General features: G+C 49.5%; 1 protein-coding gene across 3 annotated transcripts in view; it reads right to left on the bottom strand.

Annotated features, from left to right (window-relative positions):
• The window catches only part of SYMPK (symplekin scaffold protein), a 38,925-nt gene that overhangs the window by 21,243 nt on the left and 1,167 nt on the right, over positions 1-16,515 (bottom strand). For 2 of the 3 annotated variants that reach the window (XM_059666114.1, XM_059666112.1), the window contains exons 2-10: positions 11,324-11,399; positions 10,730-10,852; positions 10,522-10,587; positions 9,244-9,297; positions 9,081-9,154; positions 6,345-6,471; positions 4,878-5,127; positions 2,994-3,164; positions 1,538-1,777 (exon numbers count right to left, since the gene is read on the bottom strand). In XM_059666114.1, the coding sequence (XP_059522097.1) occupies positions 1,538-1,777; positions 2,994-3,164; positions 4,878-5,127; positions 6,345-6,471; positions 9,081-9,154; positions 9,244-9,297; positions 10,522-10,587; positions 10,730-10,834 (1,087 nt within the window). In that variant the 5' untranslated portion in view covers positions 10,835-10,852; positions 11,324-11,399. Of the gene's footprint in view, positions 1-1,537; positions 1,778-2,993; positions 3,165-4,877; positions 5,128-6,344; positions 6,472-9,080; positions 9,155-9,243; positions 9,298-10,521; positions 10,588-10,729; positions 10,853-11,038; positions 11,178-11,323; positions 11,400-16,515 lie in introns of all 3 variants that reach the window. The other variant, XM_059666113.1, reaches the window with a different exon arrangement.

Genomic DNA, 16,515 nt, shown 5'->3' with positions numbered 1-16,515 from the left:
TCTCTCATCGATGTTTCTAACTTTCTATCCCTCTCCCTTCCTCTCTATAAAAAAATCAATAAAATATATTAAAAAAAAAAAAAAAAAAGAATCCACAAATCCATACTGATAATAAAGTGGGGAGAAGAAAACTCGTCCTTATAGTAGAATTCCAACTAATAAATGTAGAAGGAAAATTTTTCGTAGCCATTATAGCAGTAACAGATGCAGACGGCAATCATCAATGGATGTCTATGACCCCTGGGTCAAAGTCTGAAGAGAAACAGGTACTTTACACAGTGTCTCCCTCAGCCCATATGTACAAGCGAAAGGGGTCCTTTCACACCAGAGAAACCAAGCGACCTAAGTCCCAGCACCAAAACGGGACAGACCGACACCTTGTGCCGCCTGATGCCACGCAGGCAGGGCACCGCTTCTGCACTGTTCCTGTTAAAGGCACAGAACCTGAATAATGCACTCAGGAGGCACGAGCAGACAGACCCAAAGGCAGGGCATCCCACCAACAGCTGTCCTGGACTCTTCACCACGTCAAGGTGAACAGAGCAAGGCTGAGACTGAATAAACATGACAGTGACATGCCATGGGGGATCGGCCTCCTGAAGGGTACACGGAGGTTCTGGTCTATTCTTATAACTTGTCTGCAAGTTCAAAATTGTTTCAAGGTAAACAGTTAAAAGAAATAGAAAAACAAAATTGGTGCACAAAATATAACTTTAAATGCACAAAGCCTTTGCCCCACCAGTCCCATTAGTAGGAATTTGTCCTGTGACTGGAAATGTTTGCAAGACTGTTATACTATAGAAATCTTTACACTTTAAAAAATGAAATGTCCATCAACAGGGGGACTAGTTAAAATGACCCACATGCACTCTAGACGATTACTCCACCATTAAAAGGATGCAGTAGATTCTATGTGCAGATATAGAAAGAGCTCCAAGATGATTACTCAGTAAATTAAGATATAGAACACTCTGTTTTGTATGCTTAATAATGGGGGGGGGGGGGGCGGAATAGATCCCTACCTCACTCCTTATATCAAAATTAATTCCTTATTTTTTTAAATGAATAACAACAAAACAAACACACACACCTTTCATACACGTTCTAGAAACAAACATGTGATTTTTAGAAAATTTTCGAGTCAGGAAGGTTGCCATGATTGATACTATTGGTAAGTAATGTGACCATTAAGAATTACTTAAAAAAGAAAACCCACTTAAACGAAACAAAAAGGAGAATTCTACACATATGAGGCTAAGTGTAATACTTGGGGAGTGGTTACTTCTGGGGAGAGGGGCAAGAGGGAGACTATTTTTATTCTGTTCCTTTCTGTATAATTTAAGTAATTCATAATTAGACTATACTCTAACTTTAATAACTCTATTTTGGTATCATTTATTATGTCATCACATTTATACAATGTGATTGATAATATTAATAAAAATGGAGATTAGTGGAGTGAAATCACTGAAACCCTTTAAACACGGTCAGCCCCCGTCACCCCCTCCTGCCAGGCCCCGCACGGCTCTCAGCTCACCCAGCTTCATCTTCTTGAGCGAGGAATCCGAGTCGTCTCGCGGCCGCTTTCGGGCATCCTTGCTGCTGGGCATGTTGCGGGTGATCTCGGCCTGAGGGGTGCCCAGGTCCACCAGCAGGGTGGTGATCTGGGCCTGGAACTCTAGGGAGGCTGGGTGCTTCAGCACACTCAGCAGGTGCAACTTGAGGTTCTTGCGAACGCTGCTCACCTGAGACTTGGCCAGCGTGGGGGGCAGGTTGGCTGAGGAGAAACAGGAGGTTCCTGCTGTGGACGGAGCTCGGGGGCCTCAGTCTCACTCCCGAGCCCCAGCAGTGCTTGCAGGCATCTCCTAAAAGTTTCTTCCCTCTCCAATCGAATGTGTAGCCTTCCCTCTCTGCGAGCTTAATCTTAGCCCCGAGAGGTTTTCATCAGTGTTACAACCTGAGGCCAAGGAGAAAACGTACCCTTCCCCTTATCACACAGAATCCCATCTCCCTCCATCTCGGGACTGGGAACCCCAATATGCCCCCCCTGGGATGACTATAACCATCACCTTCCCCTCCCGAATGGCCCAACCGAGCTGCTCCCACAGCTCCCGGGGGGCCCTGCCAGCAGAATGACTGTGGAGTGCCCAACAGTCACCTTGCTGAGCGAGCCTCCCCTGCTCCAGAGCAAAGGAGGATGCCGGTAGCTTTGCCTGCCCAGCGTCCTTCCCCCGTTCCTCGGCCAACAACACTCCCATCCTCCTTTGAGGGAACCACCCTGGCTCCATTCTCAGTCCAAGTGGGCAAAGTCTCAGGGCCAGTCAGAGCGCAGCAACCCCTTAGCCACTGTGATTGGTTCAGATACAGGCTTGTAGTCGCTTCTCGGCCAATCAGAAACAATGAACATCAGGTCATGGACTGGTGCTGGAATGACTGGGAAGGGGACACTCTCTTCCTGGGGTTGCCAAGTGAACAGAAGGGAAGCCTGGAGCTGCTGGGGGCCATCTTTGCTCCCCCAGGGGAAGAGACACAGAAGGACCCCAACATGGAGAAAATAAACCGACAGATGGAGACAGAGCCGTGATCTGACACACTCACATCTCAACTCAACTTTCCAGTTTTGGCATGTGCACAAAGGCAGAGAAAACGTACAATGAATCACCATGCGCCCATCACGTTTTGCTTATTTTGACACATGTATCCTCCTCCCTGCTTTTTGGGGAGAGGGCGGAGAGGCTGGAATATTTTAAGGTATTTCACAGACATCGTGTCATTTCACCCACATGCACCGCAGTATTAAACCAGCATTGAACCAGGCTTCGGTCACACGCAACAGAAAGGTTCCTGTGTAACCCAGAGAGCCCTTCTCTGTGTCCACCACCTGCTAAATTAACGACGAAGCTCTCAGGAGTCCACCACCTAGCGCTCACATTTCCTCAGGAAAGAGCTGACGGCCGGGTAGTGGGGAGGGGAGCGGGGGGGGGACCACCTACCATGCAGGGTTTCATAGGCCTGAATCACCTCGGACATGAATATGGGCCTCTGGCGGGCGATACTGGCGAGGGAGCCCAGCGCTGTGGTCAGGTTGATGGAGGAGATGGCGGGGTGCACCATGAACTTGAGGAGCTGCTCCAAGGCTGCCTTCCCCTCCTCCCACAGCACGTCTAATGAGGGAGAGAAGGGAACCAGTCAGCAGGAGCCTCCTCCTAGGGCTCTGGAGAGAGCAGCCTATGGGGTCAGCAGGAAAAGAGACCCTGTACGTGGATGGCTGTGATTGGCTGAAAAACACAACGCTTAGTGCTGATGAGTCTTTTGAGACTTAATGAGTATAAAGATGTAGTGATGAGACTGCTCAAAACATGACATAACTTTAAATATCCAACCATCAGAATCTGACTGGGTGAACTATGTTGAGGTAAACGTTGAGGACTTACATATGTGTTCGTACACACAGAACTCAGCGTCAACCCGATCCAGTCCCCAAAAGTTCACCCTTCATAACTTTGGTGGTTATCTTTCTTTGCAAAAACACTGGATAAAAAATTGAATAAACCCAGCTGGCATGGCTCAGTGGTTGAGCGTGGACCTAGGAGCCAGAGGTCATGGTTTGATTCCCAGTCAGGGCACAAGTCCGGGTTGCAGGCTCCATCCCCAGTGTGGGGTGTGCAGGAGGCAGTCAATCAATGATTCTCTCTCATCATTGATGTTTGTATCTCTCTTTCTCCCTCTCCCTTCCTCCCTGAATCAATAAAAATGTAATAAATAATTGAGTGGGATGTAACAGTACTATGGAATATTGTGTAGCAATTGAACATGATTTTCTTTTGTTTTGTTATCCTCACCTGAGGATATTTTTTCCATTGAGTTTTCGAGAGTGGAAGTGAGGAGAGGGGGAGGGAGGAAGAGAGAGAAAAGGGAGGAAGGGAGGAAGGGAGGAAGGGAGAGAGAGAGAGAGAAACATGGATGTGAGAGAAACACATGGATTGGTTGTCTCCCTCATGTGCCCTGTCTGGTGCTGGGGATTGAACCCACAACCCAGGTTCATGCCCTTGACTGGGAATTGAACCCATTTCCCTTTGGTGCGTGGGCTGATGCTCTATCCACTGAGCAACACCAGCCAGGGTGAACATGATTTTCATAGGGAAAGATAAAACTTAATACTGTTGAGTTAAAAAGGCTGTCAAACAACACGGAAGAAGAGCAGCAGTGCAGGCATGCTCACTATGCCAGCCACGTTAATTTCTCACACCCTAACGTATATAATGACCCCCAAGTGCCAATGAAGAAACAGAATAGGTCGCTTCCCCAATAGAGCAGAGATTCAAACACAAGCCACTACACTCTAATATCTCTCAGCTGGAAATCTAAAGCATGTCCTGTTTTCTATAAACAAAAAAGTCATCAAACGTAGAAACTAGGAATACATACGGGCAAGTATCTGTCTTTGCGTGGAAAACGTCTGGAAGGAAACAGCATTCTTAGCAGTGCTTACCTCTGGGAAGCAGGACTGCGGGATACTTTCCCTTTGACCCCTCCACCTTTATTGCCTGACACTTCAGTAGTATCAGCGTGCTACTTTCATAATTTCCAACAGGAAAAACTAGCATTTACTGAGCGCTCATATCACTACCAACCGTAAAGGGTCTTACCATCACCTCCATTTCACAGAGAAAATGAAGTTCAGAGAGAGGGAACTTGCCCAAGTTCACACAAGGAGTGTAATGAGTGGTATGTAAGTGGTGAAGCTGGGATTTGAACTTGGTGTTCAGGCGCTGAAGCACTGCGTTATACTGTCTCCGGAAATTAAAAACCAAGAAGAGAGGGAGGAGCAGGAAGAGGAAGTGACTGGGAGATGGCGCAGCGGACGGGGTGCTCACTGTATTGGATGTAGGGGTGGTCCCGCGGCACGCGGTCCAGGCTGATGTCCTGCTCGTGGCGTCGGGGTATCTCCGAGTCAGCCATGCGGGGCGACAGGGTGACAATGAAGGCCTCCACAAACTTGATGGCGTGGGTACGGACACCATCATTGTCGGAGTCCAACAGCACAATGATGTCCCCAGCCATGGCGGACATCATGTCCCAGCAGGCCTCCTGGAGCTCGCTGATGACCCGTGACTTCACCATCCACTGGGAACGGCCAGGGAGGGATGCACAGAGAGAAAGGGGAACAAGACATCAGTCGCCAACTCTCCCACACCCAGATATCCATGAACGATGATGAAAATGTCATTTGGCCCTGGCCAGTGTTGCCCAGTGGTCAGAGAGTCAGTCTGCATACTGAAGGGTTGTGGTTCAATTCCGGGTCAAGGGCACCTACCTGGATCCCGGGTTTGCTCCCTGCCCTGTCAGGGTGCATGCAGGAAGCAACCAGTTGATGTGTCTCTCTCACAGTGATGTTATTTTCTCTCTCTCCCCATCTCTCCCTCCCACCTACTCTCCCTGAAAAGTAATAGAAAAAATATCCTCAGGTGAAGATTAACAAAAACAAACAAAAAAATTAAGAAAAAAATTTCGTTTGGGAAACACTTACTGGGTTACAACGCTGCCCGCAGCCCTGTGCTGAGGGACACTGGGGACAGGGCCCAGGGGTGACCAAGACAGACCTGGTCCTGCCATGAGGTTCACAGACAGTGACCACCCAGAGTGATGAAGGCTCAAATCTGAAGCAAGACAAAGGAATAACCACGCTGACCATAAGCGGGGGAGGCAGGGACTGAATGAATTCATCTGTACATGATCGTTAATGAACACACCATAGTGTCTTTTCCTTATAGTACTAACTACAGCCCAAGTTAGTATTTGTCATTCTTTTTTTTTTTAAAGCATGTTTTTATCGATTTTAGAGAGAGAGGGAAAGGAGAGACAGAAACATCGATGTAAGAGAGAAACATCGACCGGCTGCCTCCCGTACGAACCCCGACCAGGAACAGAACCCACAACCTGGGTATATGCCCTGACCAGGAATCGGACCAGCGGCCTTTCGGTGCATGGGACGACACTCAAAACAACTGAGCCCCACCGTCCGGGGCCTGTGATTCTTTAATTAGGGTGTGTCTCACTGGGCCATGAGCACCATGACGGCAGGACCGGCCCATCTCGGTCACGGAAGAGCTCCTCGGGGAATGCTTGCTGGATGCATAAATGTATAAACGGACGGGTTCACGGTGGTCCCTGACCAGCAGACAACATTCACAGCAGATCCCTTGTTGCCTGTTCCCAAAGACCAACAGCACCTCTTGCTCAGGAAGACTCTGACCCGACCGTGGTTCTGGACTGACAGGTGAGCCTGTACACGCGCCGTGTGCGGCCAGGGTGCCCGGGCGGGCGGGCGGGCGGGCGCCTACCTGCAGGGCCACCTTGTAGAGCTGGGTCATGGTGAGGATGGCCCGCTTCACCACATTCACGTTCTCGTCCCTCAGGAGCATGTTGAGGTTCGCGATCAGTTTCAGCAACAGCTCGATGTCTCGCTTGCTGGGGGAGGAGAAAGGGCAAATCAAGTCCGCCTCTGGGCAGGTGAAAGGAGCCTGGGCTCCATGAGGAAAAGGAAGTCAGGGTCAGTGTGTCAGGAGGTTGGGATGGAGGGGGGCGAAGGCAGGGAGTGCACCTCTCGTCTGCCAGCACATCCGGACGCTGAGAACAGTGGCCGGCGCCTTCGGACACAGCTGCCCCCTGAACCCTCTATCTACGTTGCTCATGTACCCCCGCTTTGCCCTAAGACCCCTGCTGTTCAAGTAAGGGCAACAGAGCTAGACGCCTGTATGAGTCTGGGCAACCAACTCTGTCTCATTTAAAATAGTACCTCCCTCATAGTTTGTTGTGAAAATTGCAGCAATACATGCGAAGTGCTTAGAACAGTGTAGAAAGCATTTGGCTAATAGAAGCCGTCACTACTTGAGAACACGTTGCTTTACATAATCACTAGTTTTGTGTACCTACGTCTGAGGGCTCTGAATGGGGGGGGGGGGGACCCTTTTCAGTCTGAGTACTAGCAGAGTCTCGTTTTTTGTTGAAGGAAAGAATGAAAGGCCTTCAATAAACATAATAAAGAATTAAAGGCCACACCTAGAACTCAGACCATAAGTATCATTTCACACACAAGCTGAAGCTAATTAGTCAAAAAATATGAAACTCAACTGTCAGCTACATGAAAGCAGGAACAAATCTGTCCTTACTCATATTCCAGCCTGCACAAATGCCGGGCACATCGCAGGCAAGACACACGCAGCGGCTGAACAAATCGTTTTGCTGGGGTTTTTTCCAACTCAGAAACTTAGCACAAACTCTCCGAGTAACAGGTGGACGTTGGGCAATGGTGTTACAGACCCGGTTTAGAATCCCAGCCCTGCCACATGCTGGCTGTGTGACCTCAAGAAACTCACTTCCTCTCTCCGAGTCCGTTTTATCTTTGGCTAAATGGGCCAAAATGCACAGTATTTTTTTGAGAGTTGAATAATAAAGTAGGCAAAGCATTTAGTACAGTGCCTGACAATGAGAAACTTCACTAAATAAAGGCTATTTTGTTTTCTCACAGACACAGAGCATCTGGTAAATGTTTAATGAAGAACTGAGTCAGCCTGAGCAAGTCCCTTTAACATTCACTTTCCCTTTCCATAAAAGGAGGAAAGCCAAGTCTCCATCCGGAAGGCTACGGTGGAGACTACAGGCGACCACAGAGGACAGGAGTTAAGAGTGTGTGGCAGAGTAAGCACTCCACGTGGTTACTATTCTGATTTCAATTCTTGCCCAACAAATACATATTCAGCCCCTCCTGTGTGCCAACACTTTTCCAGCCACTGGGACACAGAGGTCTGCAATAGAGAAGTCCTGCCCTATGGAGCTGACATGATTGTGCGGATGCAACAAGGTAACGCCAAGAACACTATAAAGAAGAGTGCAGCTCGGCCGGCGTGGCTCAGTGGTTGAGCGTCGGCCTGCGGACTGAAGGGTCCCGGGTTCGATTCTGGTCAAGGGCATGTACCTTGGTTGCGGGCACATCCCCGGTGGGAGGTATGCAGGAGGCAGCTGATGGATGTTTCTAGCTCTCTATCTCTCTCCCTTCCTCTCTGTAAAAAATCAATAAAATATATTTCAAAAAATAAAATAAGAAGAGTGCAGCCCGGCCAGCATGGCTCAGTGGTTGAGCGTCGACCTATGAACCAGGAGGTCACAGTGCGATTCACGGGCAGGGCACAAGCCCTGGTTGTGGGCTTGATCCTCGGTGGGGAGCGTGCAGGAGGCAGCTGATCAATGATTCTCTCTCATCATCGATGTTTCTCTCTCTCTCTCCCTGTCCCTTCCTCTCTGAAATCAAGAAAAAATACATATTTTTTAAATAAACAAGAGTGCAGAAGGGGTGCCAGAGGAGTGGGCTGTGCTGGCATGGCCAGGAAGGGCTTGCCGAGGGAGACAGAGGCAGAGGGTGTGAGCGGGTCCCTGGAGGTGAGCGTCCCTTGCAGATGCACCGCTGCAAGCAGAGGGGCTATGAAGCAGAACGGCACTTTCTGAGGAGCCAGGAGGCCAGGAGATGTCAGTGAAGACGGAGAGCCCAGGAAGAGCAGGGGTGAGTGTGGGTTTCAATCTGAGAGGCGGTGGCCAGGAGGCCGGGAGCAGGGAGGGCCCAGGTGGATCCACCTTTTGGCAGGTGGAAGCGGGCAGTGGGAACAGTGTTTCCTTTCAGGGGAATGAAAGTGTTTTGGAACTAGATTCTGAATGTGCTAAACGCAACTGAAGAGTTCACTTAAAAACAGTTAATTGTCTGTCGTGTGCATTTCTTCAAGTAAACAAGAGAGAGGCCCGACAGAAGGCCACTGAGGTCACCCGGGAGGACGTAGGGCGGCTGGCGTGAGAGCCAGGGGAGCAGCTGAGACGGTGAATGCTGTTTACATTTTGAAGGCACAGCCAACGGTCCTCACTGACGGAGGTGAAGTGTGGGCGAGGCAGAGGTTACCGTGGACACTCCCACGTTCTGACTTATTTGCTGGGGAGTCCGTGCCTGGGGGGGAGACGGGGTCTAGGAAGCGCAGGGCAGGTCTGAGGGCAGGGCCAGGTGGGGAGTAGGGGCGACTCCCGGGGCCCCGTACCAGGCCTCCTCGATGAAGCCGATGACAAATTTGCGCACTTCAATCGACTTATCTACTTGGAACGCGATGATCTCCTGCCAACATCAGGAAGAAGGCGTGTCGGGGTGGCACCAGGATCCATCCCCTCACCCCTGCCCCACGCCCTCTCCCATCCGTCACTCACATCCAGGAAGTTGTCCAGGAGGGTGGGGTCTTTGTTGATGATCAGTTCCTGGACCTGGAAGGAGATTGGGGATGGGGAGGAGGAACACCATATAAATCCAGGGTCCCATCGGTGCAGACAGCCGTGTGCGGGGAAAGGACACGGGGCAGGCCGCAGACAGACTCAGATCAAACCCTGGCTCTGCCACGCGCACCGGGGCCTGGCAGGCTTCTCCCGAGCCTCCTCTGTGCGCGGGGGTCTCACACACAACTCCCAGGGCTGCTGTGGAGCCTCATTAAGGCCCCACCAGGCCACGTCCTGGTGGACAGTGAGCACGTGACACACACGGACGGGGCTGAAGAGGAGAGGGAAGCGCTGCAGGCTCCTGCCTCCCCGAGGCTCGGCCATCATCAGCTCCCCACTCTCCTTGGGTCTCTGCTCCCCACCCGCACGGCCACAGGCCAGCAGGCACTCTGACCTGAGAACCCGTGCCTGAGGCCCTGGTCCCGGCCAGGCTCCTTGGAATCAGCGCCCTCCGCAGGCATGCTCACGCCAGCCCGGGGCCAGCACAGGCCTGGCTCCTATGACCCAGCGGCTGCTGTTGAGTCACCTTCACGGCACCTCCCCCGAGGGCGGCCCCTCAGGACCCCACTCCACTGGTAGGGGGAGTAGCTGCACGAGGCTGCGTGCTGAGCCAGCAGCAGGACGGGGGTTCTGAACTCCACCTGCATCCTGTTTTGAACCACACCCCGCCCCACTCTAATTCCCATGTCCTCTTTTGCCTCTGCACAAGCTAGTGCGACCTCTTCTCAAGCCCCCCGCCCACTCTTGGCTGGTTTCCGTCCTCATCCTCCACGTCTCCGCTCAGATGTCCCCGCTTCCAGAAAGCCCTCCCTGAGCTCCACAGCCCCTGGCCGCCTCCTCCCCAGCTCTGCTCACTCTGGGTCCTCACTGTCACGTGACCTGCTTGTCTGCCCCACTGGGCAGGACCCTGGCGGAGAGGAAATGACGGGTGAAGAGCTCAGGATCTGGAGCTGGAGTCCAGCTCCCAGCAGAGTGACCTTGGGCTGGTATTTAAGCTCTGAGGCTGCTTCTCCCCTATAAAACGGGGGTGACATCAGCCTGCCCCAGAGCTTTGGGGGGAATGAAAGGAGGGCGGGCTGAACAGCACCGAGCACCACGGCGGGCATCACCTAAGTGCCGGGATGGGGACACAGCGCCATCACCAGCGTCTTCTTGTTCACAGCGTCCCATGCCCCTCCCCGCGCCCTGCCTGCCCAGCGACACCCTGCCCCTCACCTGCTTGAGCAGTGTGATCTTGGACTCACTGGTGACCAGAGCCGCCTGGTTCAGGAGATCGACCACCTAGAAGAAGGGGGAGAGGCAGGTGGTGGTGCTCATCTTGCCAGCCCAGCCCCCTCAGCGTTCCCTGGGCTCTGCCAGCCGGGGGTGGATCGCCCACACAGGGGCGGTGCCCCCCACTCCAAGACCTTCTCCCCGTGCTCACTCTCTCTGAAGTGGTCATGACATCGATACCGAGCCCCTCCTCTTGCGTGAAAAACTGTGACGCCACGCTCCGGCGGGTGACGCTGTCCCCACTGCTGCCTGCCATGGCCGCCGCCCGAACGCCCTGGAGGAGAAAGAGATGGGCCGGCCTTCCCCTCAGCACCCAGAGGCTCCACCCTCCTCCCCAGCCTCTGGGGTTTTCCGAAGCCCCTCCCCGTCTCAGGGTCTGTCTCAGACTGTAGGGGTCCATGAGGGCTGTAATTTGGGGGAGACTGAGGTCTCTCAGGTCAGAGGCAGTGCCAAGCCTCACCTCCAGTACTTGGCACACAGCGGACTGACCGCAGACATCTGCTGAGTGATGAACCAGTGAACACACAGCAGCCCCTCGCTGGCCTCAGGGTCTCTCCATCTGAGCTGTATGCTCTGGACTGGACACCAGAGCAAGCTTTCTAAAACAGGGACTAGTTGCAGAGTCCTGCACAGTAAGGACTCAATACACGACAAAGGGCCGAGTTAAAGAAATTATGTTTCAGCCGTTTTTCTAGAATGCGATGGAGCTGTTTTTCGACCGGTGGTAATAATACTGTGTCCTCACCTGTTGGTTAGAGCGTCGTCCCAATACGCCAAGGTTTCGGGTTCGATCCTCGGTCAGGACACATACAAGAAACAACCTAGATGTGCATACATAAGCGGAACAAGAAATCAATGTTTCGCCCTAACCGGTTTGGCTCAGTGGATAGAGCATCGGCCTGCGGACTGAAGGGTCCCGGGTTCGATTCCGGTCAAGGGCATGTACCTGGGTTGCGGGTACATCCCCAGTTAGGGATGTGCAGGAGGCAGCTGATCGATGTTTCTCTCTCATTGATGTTTCTGACTCTCTATCTCTCTCCCTTCCTCTCTGTAAAAAAAATCAATAAAATATATTTTAAAAAATCAATGTTTCTTCCTCTTTCTCTAAAAGTTAATAATAAAATAAAAATAAACCAATAAGTCAAAATAAATAAATTTAGAAACAATTAAAGAAAGAAAAAAGTGGGGTAGGATGGGGAGGGGAGACTTTTGGGCATCTGTCCCAAAGCCACACTGGCACAATTATGAAATAAGGATACCAACCACAGAACTATTCCTAAAGACTACCAGTAATCCAGGCGTTCTCAAATAAGGAGACTGGCTAAAAAACTATGACATATCTACATAATAAAATACTACGCAACTGTAAAAAGGAATGAGGGAGGGGGAAAGAAGGAACGAGGACAGTCTCTATACACTAATAAACAGTGGGCCTCAGCATGCATTCAGTGAAAATATGCAAAGTGGAAGATAACGTTTACTGTGTGTTCCCTTTTTACAAAAGAGAGGGAATTGTGTATATATGATTCAAAAAAGAAAGAAAGATGCCCTAGCTGGTTTGGCTCAGTGGATAGAGCAGCGGCCTGCGGACTGAGGGGTCTCAGGTTTGATTGCGGTCAAGGGCACATGCCCGGGTTTGGGGCTCAATCCCCAGTAGGGGGTGTGCAGGAGGCAGCCGATCAATGATTCTCTCTCATCATTTATGTTTCTATCTCTCTCTCCCTCTCCCTTCCTCTCTGAAATCAACAAAAATATATTAAAAAGAAAGGAAGGAAGGAAGGCTGAAAGTAGAAGAGAAAAGGAAATGATAAAAAAAAAAACAAAAAAAAAACCCACTTTGGTGGACCAGCCGAAGTGGCTCAGTTGGTTGAGCATCGCCTGTGCACCAAAGTATTACAGGTTCGATTCCTGGTCAGGGCAAATACTTGGGTTGTGGGTTGGAGCCATGGTCGGAAGGATACAGAAGACAACCAATCGATATTTCCCTCTCTCTCGCCCTCTTCCTCTTTCTAAGCATGTCCTCAGGTGGGGATTAAATAACAACAATCAAAAACAGGTTGGTGGGTGTTGGTGTAGTATCATAAAAAGACGTCCACGCAGCCTGTTGTACCACAGAATATGTGCAAGTCAATCCATCTGTCAAGTTTGTGTATGGATACACAGAGTGGCCGGAGTCAGTTTCCTCTTCTGTGAAACAGGGGTGGTAACAGTGTTTACCTCCCGGGACGATGCTGAGAGTAGATGAATTGGACACCTAGTAAATACTAGTATGAGATAAATACAGCTGCGACTGTCCATGGGAAAAGATCTGACGGGTACTGTATAAACCATTAAACAAAATTTGAGGAAGGTCAGAAAGATACATCTTGCCCTCAGTGGATAAAGCATCGGCCTGTGGACTGAAGGGTCGCAGGTTCCATCCCGGTCAAGGGCACATGCCTGGGTTGCAGGCTTGATCCCCAGTAGGGGGCATGCGAGAGGCAGTGGATCAATGATGCTTTCTCATCATTGATGTTTCTACCTCTCTCTCTCTCCCTTCCACTCTGAAATCAATAAAAATACATTTTATTTATTTATTTATTTTTAAAATATATTTTATTGATTTTTTACAGAGAGGAAGGGAGAGGGATAGTCAGAAACATCGATGAGAAAAGAAACATCGATCAGCTGCCTCCTGCACGCCCCCCACTGGGGATGTGCCCGCAACCAAGGTACATGCCCTTGACCGGAATCGAACCTGGGACCCTTCAGTCCACAGGCTGACCCTCTATCCACTGAGCCAAACCGGTGCTGGCTAAAAATACATTTTAAACAAACAAACAAAAAGAGCTCGGCTGGTGTGGCTCAGTGGTTGAGCGTTGACCTATGAAATGGGACTTCATGGTTCGATTCCCAGTCAGGGCACATGCCTGGGTTGCAGACCCGATCCCCGGTGTGGGGCGTGCAGGAGGCAGCCAATCAATGATTCTCTCCCACCATTAATGTTTCTCTTTCTCCCTCTCTCTTCCTCTCTGAAATCAATAAAAATATATTTTAAAAAAAGATGCATCTTTTAAAAGGAACGTATATACTGTACACAGGTATCTGCTGAATGAATGACTAGCCAATAGCCTGCTTCCTAGTCTCCCTTCTGCCCGTCACCCCACATCTTCGAGTCAAAGCCAACATCTTCACCAAGGCCAAGAAGATGTCCTAGGACAGAGGTGGGCAACCCCTGGCACGCGTGCCAAACATGGCACGCTGTAACTTTTGCTGGCACGCGAAACCCTCTCTTATAATCTTCCATTTACATTTTTTCCCTTAATATCAACTTTCTTATTTTTCAGATAAATTCAGTGTAGGTGCATCTTAGATAAATAAATAATTTTACATAACACGTTATCTTAAAGACCACAGACATGGATTGACGAGAGAGGGGAAGAGCCATTTCCATAGTGTCGAAAACGAACTACTGAGGACTTGGAATGCCATTCCAGAAAATTTTTTCTGTTTAAAAAACTTTGCAACGGAGTTACTCTCCATGTTTTCATCCACATACGCTTGTGAATCTTTGTTCTCAGTGACGAATTTTGTTAAGTCTCGTAACAGGAGTGGCCTGACGGATGAAAGTCGTAGCTCATGCGTATCTCTGAAGGTCAAGAAATATAAACCTGATGCAAAATCTCTGTCATCAGTGATGCAGCAGCAAAAGTCCCACTGATAATGTCAAACGGAGTCATAAAGTTTTCTGTCGGACTATCAGTGTACATGTACACATTAAAAAATAAATAAATAAATATTTTTCATCATATACTGTGTTTTTGTCGCTAGAATGAATTTTATTATTTTTTCAAGGTTCTTCACATACGTACACCGTAAGAGATATCAAGTAGGCATAACATGTTCTCAAAAAATTAGGGTTGGCACGCAGAAGAATTTTGAGTCAGAGATTGTGCTGGTTTCGGCACGCACTCACAAAAAGGCTGCCCACCCCGGTCCTAGGATCTGGCCCTTTCTACCTCTGCCTTCGTTTCCCTCACCTCTCTCTGCTCTGGCCTCCTGTTGTCCCTTAAATATGCCCAGCATGCCCCTTCCTCAAAACATTTGTGCTTCTCTTCCTTCTGCTTGGAATACTCCTCCTGTACAGAGACAGGCACAACTCCCGCCCTCCTCAAGCCTTCCAGGTTTCAGCTGAAACATCTTGGCTGTGAGATATTTCAATTTCCTCTCCCTCCCCATCTGTGTTGCTTTATTTTTCTCCATGGCATTTATCATCAATGAACTTCCTATTAGTAAGCTCCCTGAGGGCAAAGGTGTGTGTGTGTGTGTGTGTGTGTGTGTGTGTGTGTGTGTGTGAGTGTGTTTACTTTCTGTTTCCCTACTACGGAACAGTGATTGACACCTAAGAAGTGTTCAGTAATTATCTGCCGAGTGAATGCCAAAGGGCTTCCCCAATCACTGGGCTTAGTATCCCTGCCCTTTGGCTCTAGACCAGCCGTGGGCAAACTACGGCCGGTTTGAAATGAATAAAACCAAAAAAAAAAAAAAAAGACCGTAGCCTTTTATGTAATGATGTTTACTTTGAATTTATATTAGTTCACACAAACACTCCATCCATGCTTTTGTTCCGGCCCTCCGGTCCAGTTTAAGAACCCATTGTGGCCCTCGAGTCAAAAAGTTTGCCCACCCCTGCTCTAGAGTGTCTGAAGCCCAGCCAGTGTGGCTCAATGGTTGAGCATCGACCTATGAACCAGGAGGTCACAGTTCAATTCCCTGTCAGGGCACATGCCCGGGTTTCCAGCTCAATCCCCAGAGAGGCCGTGCAGGAGGAGCTGATCAATGATTCTCTTATCACTGATGTTTCTCTCTCTCTCTCCCTCTCTTCCTCTCTAAAATAAATTTTAAAAAATTTAGAATGTTTGAAAAATACCCACTATATTTTTTAACAAAATGATTATTTTTCTTTTCTTTTTAAAAATGCTTTTATTGATTTTAGATGGAGAGATACAGAAACATCTACGAGTGAGAAACCTCGATCCGCTGCCTCCTGAAGGGTTGAGGCCTCAACCTGGGCATGTGCCCTGACTGGGAATTGAACCGGCGACCTCTTGGTGCATGGGACCACGCTCAATCCACTCAGCTACACCGGCCAGGCTTAACCGCGATTGTGTATGAACTTATTTAACCTCACAACGCCAACTCTTCCAGGTAGGTACTATTTTTTTAAATTATTTTTATTGATATTTAGAGCGAGAGGAAGGGAGAGGGAGAGAAACATTGATGTGAGAAACCAATCTGGTGCCTCCTGCAAACCCCCTACTGGGGATTGAGCCAGAAACCCTAACAAGTGCCCTGACTAGGAACCAACCAGCAACCTTTCCATTACCTGGAGCGACACCCAACCAATTGAGCCGGGGAGGTCAAGTCCCCTGACCAAAGGCCCACGGTTTGCAAGATGCAGACCTAGGAGTAAGGCTGCAGAATCTACCCCCCTCACCACTGTGCTGCACTGCCTCTTTAAAAGGGACGGCTTCTCCCCTCCAGGTCTGTGGATGCCAGCCAAGGGGCACGGCCTCCCAACCACCAGCATCCCCGTCGCCCATTCGAGCATAATGAGCCTTCTCATGATGAACCGTTCGTTCCACTCTTTTCACGATATGTTCAGATCCACCATTTTTTTTTTTTTTTACCTGTCTCCCTCTTCCACTTTCTGGTTTAGCCTTTATTTTTTAAAGTTTATATCCATATTTCCCCTTCTTTAATAAAAAGGGCGCATACAGTATAATAAACACCACCTTACTTTTCATTTGCCTTCGCTTAATATATGCTGGAGCCCTCTCTCTATCAGTGTGTAAAGACTTCCCTCGTTCCTTTTTACAGTTGCATAGTGTTTTATTATGTGGATTTTAAAATATATATATATTTTTTATTGATTTTTCTGCAGAGAGGAAGCGAGAG

The sequence above is a fragment of the Myotis daubentonii genome, chromosome 15, assembly GCF_963259705.1.
Source record: "Myotis daubentonii chromosome 15, mMyoDau2.1, whole genome shotgun sequence".
Taxonomy (NCBI): Eukaryota; Metazoa; Chordata; class Mammalia; order Chiroptera; family Vespertilionidae; genus Myotis; species Myotis daubentonii.
This window is presented reverse-complemented; position numbering and strand designations above follow the sequence as displayed.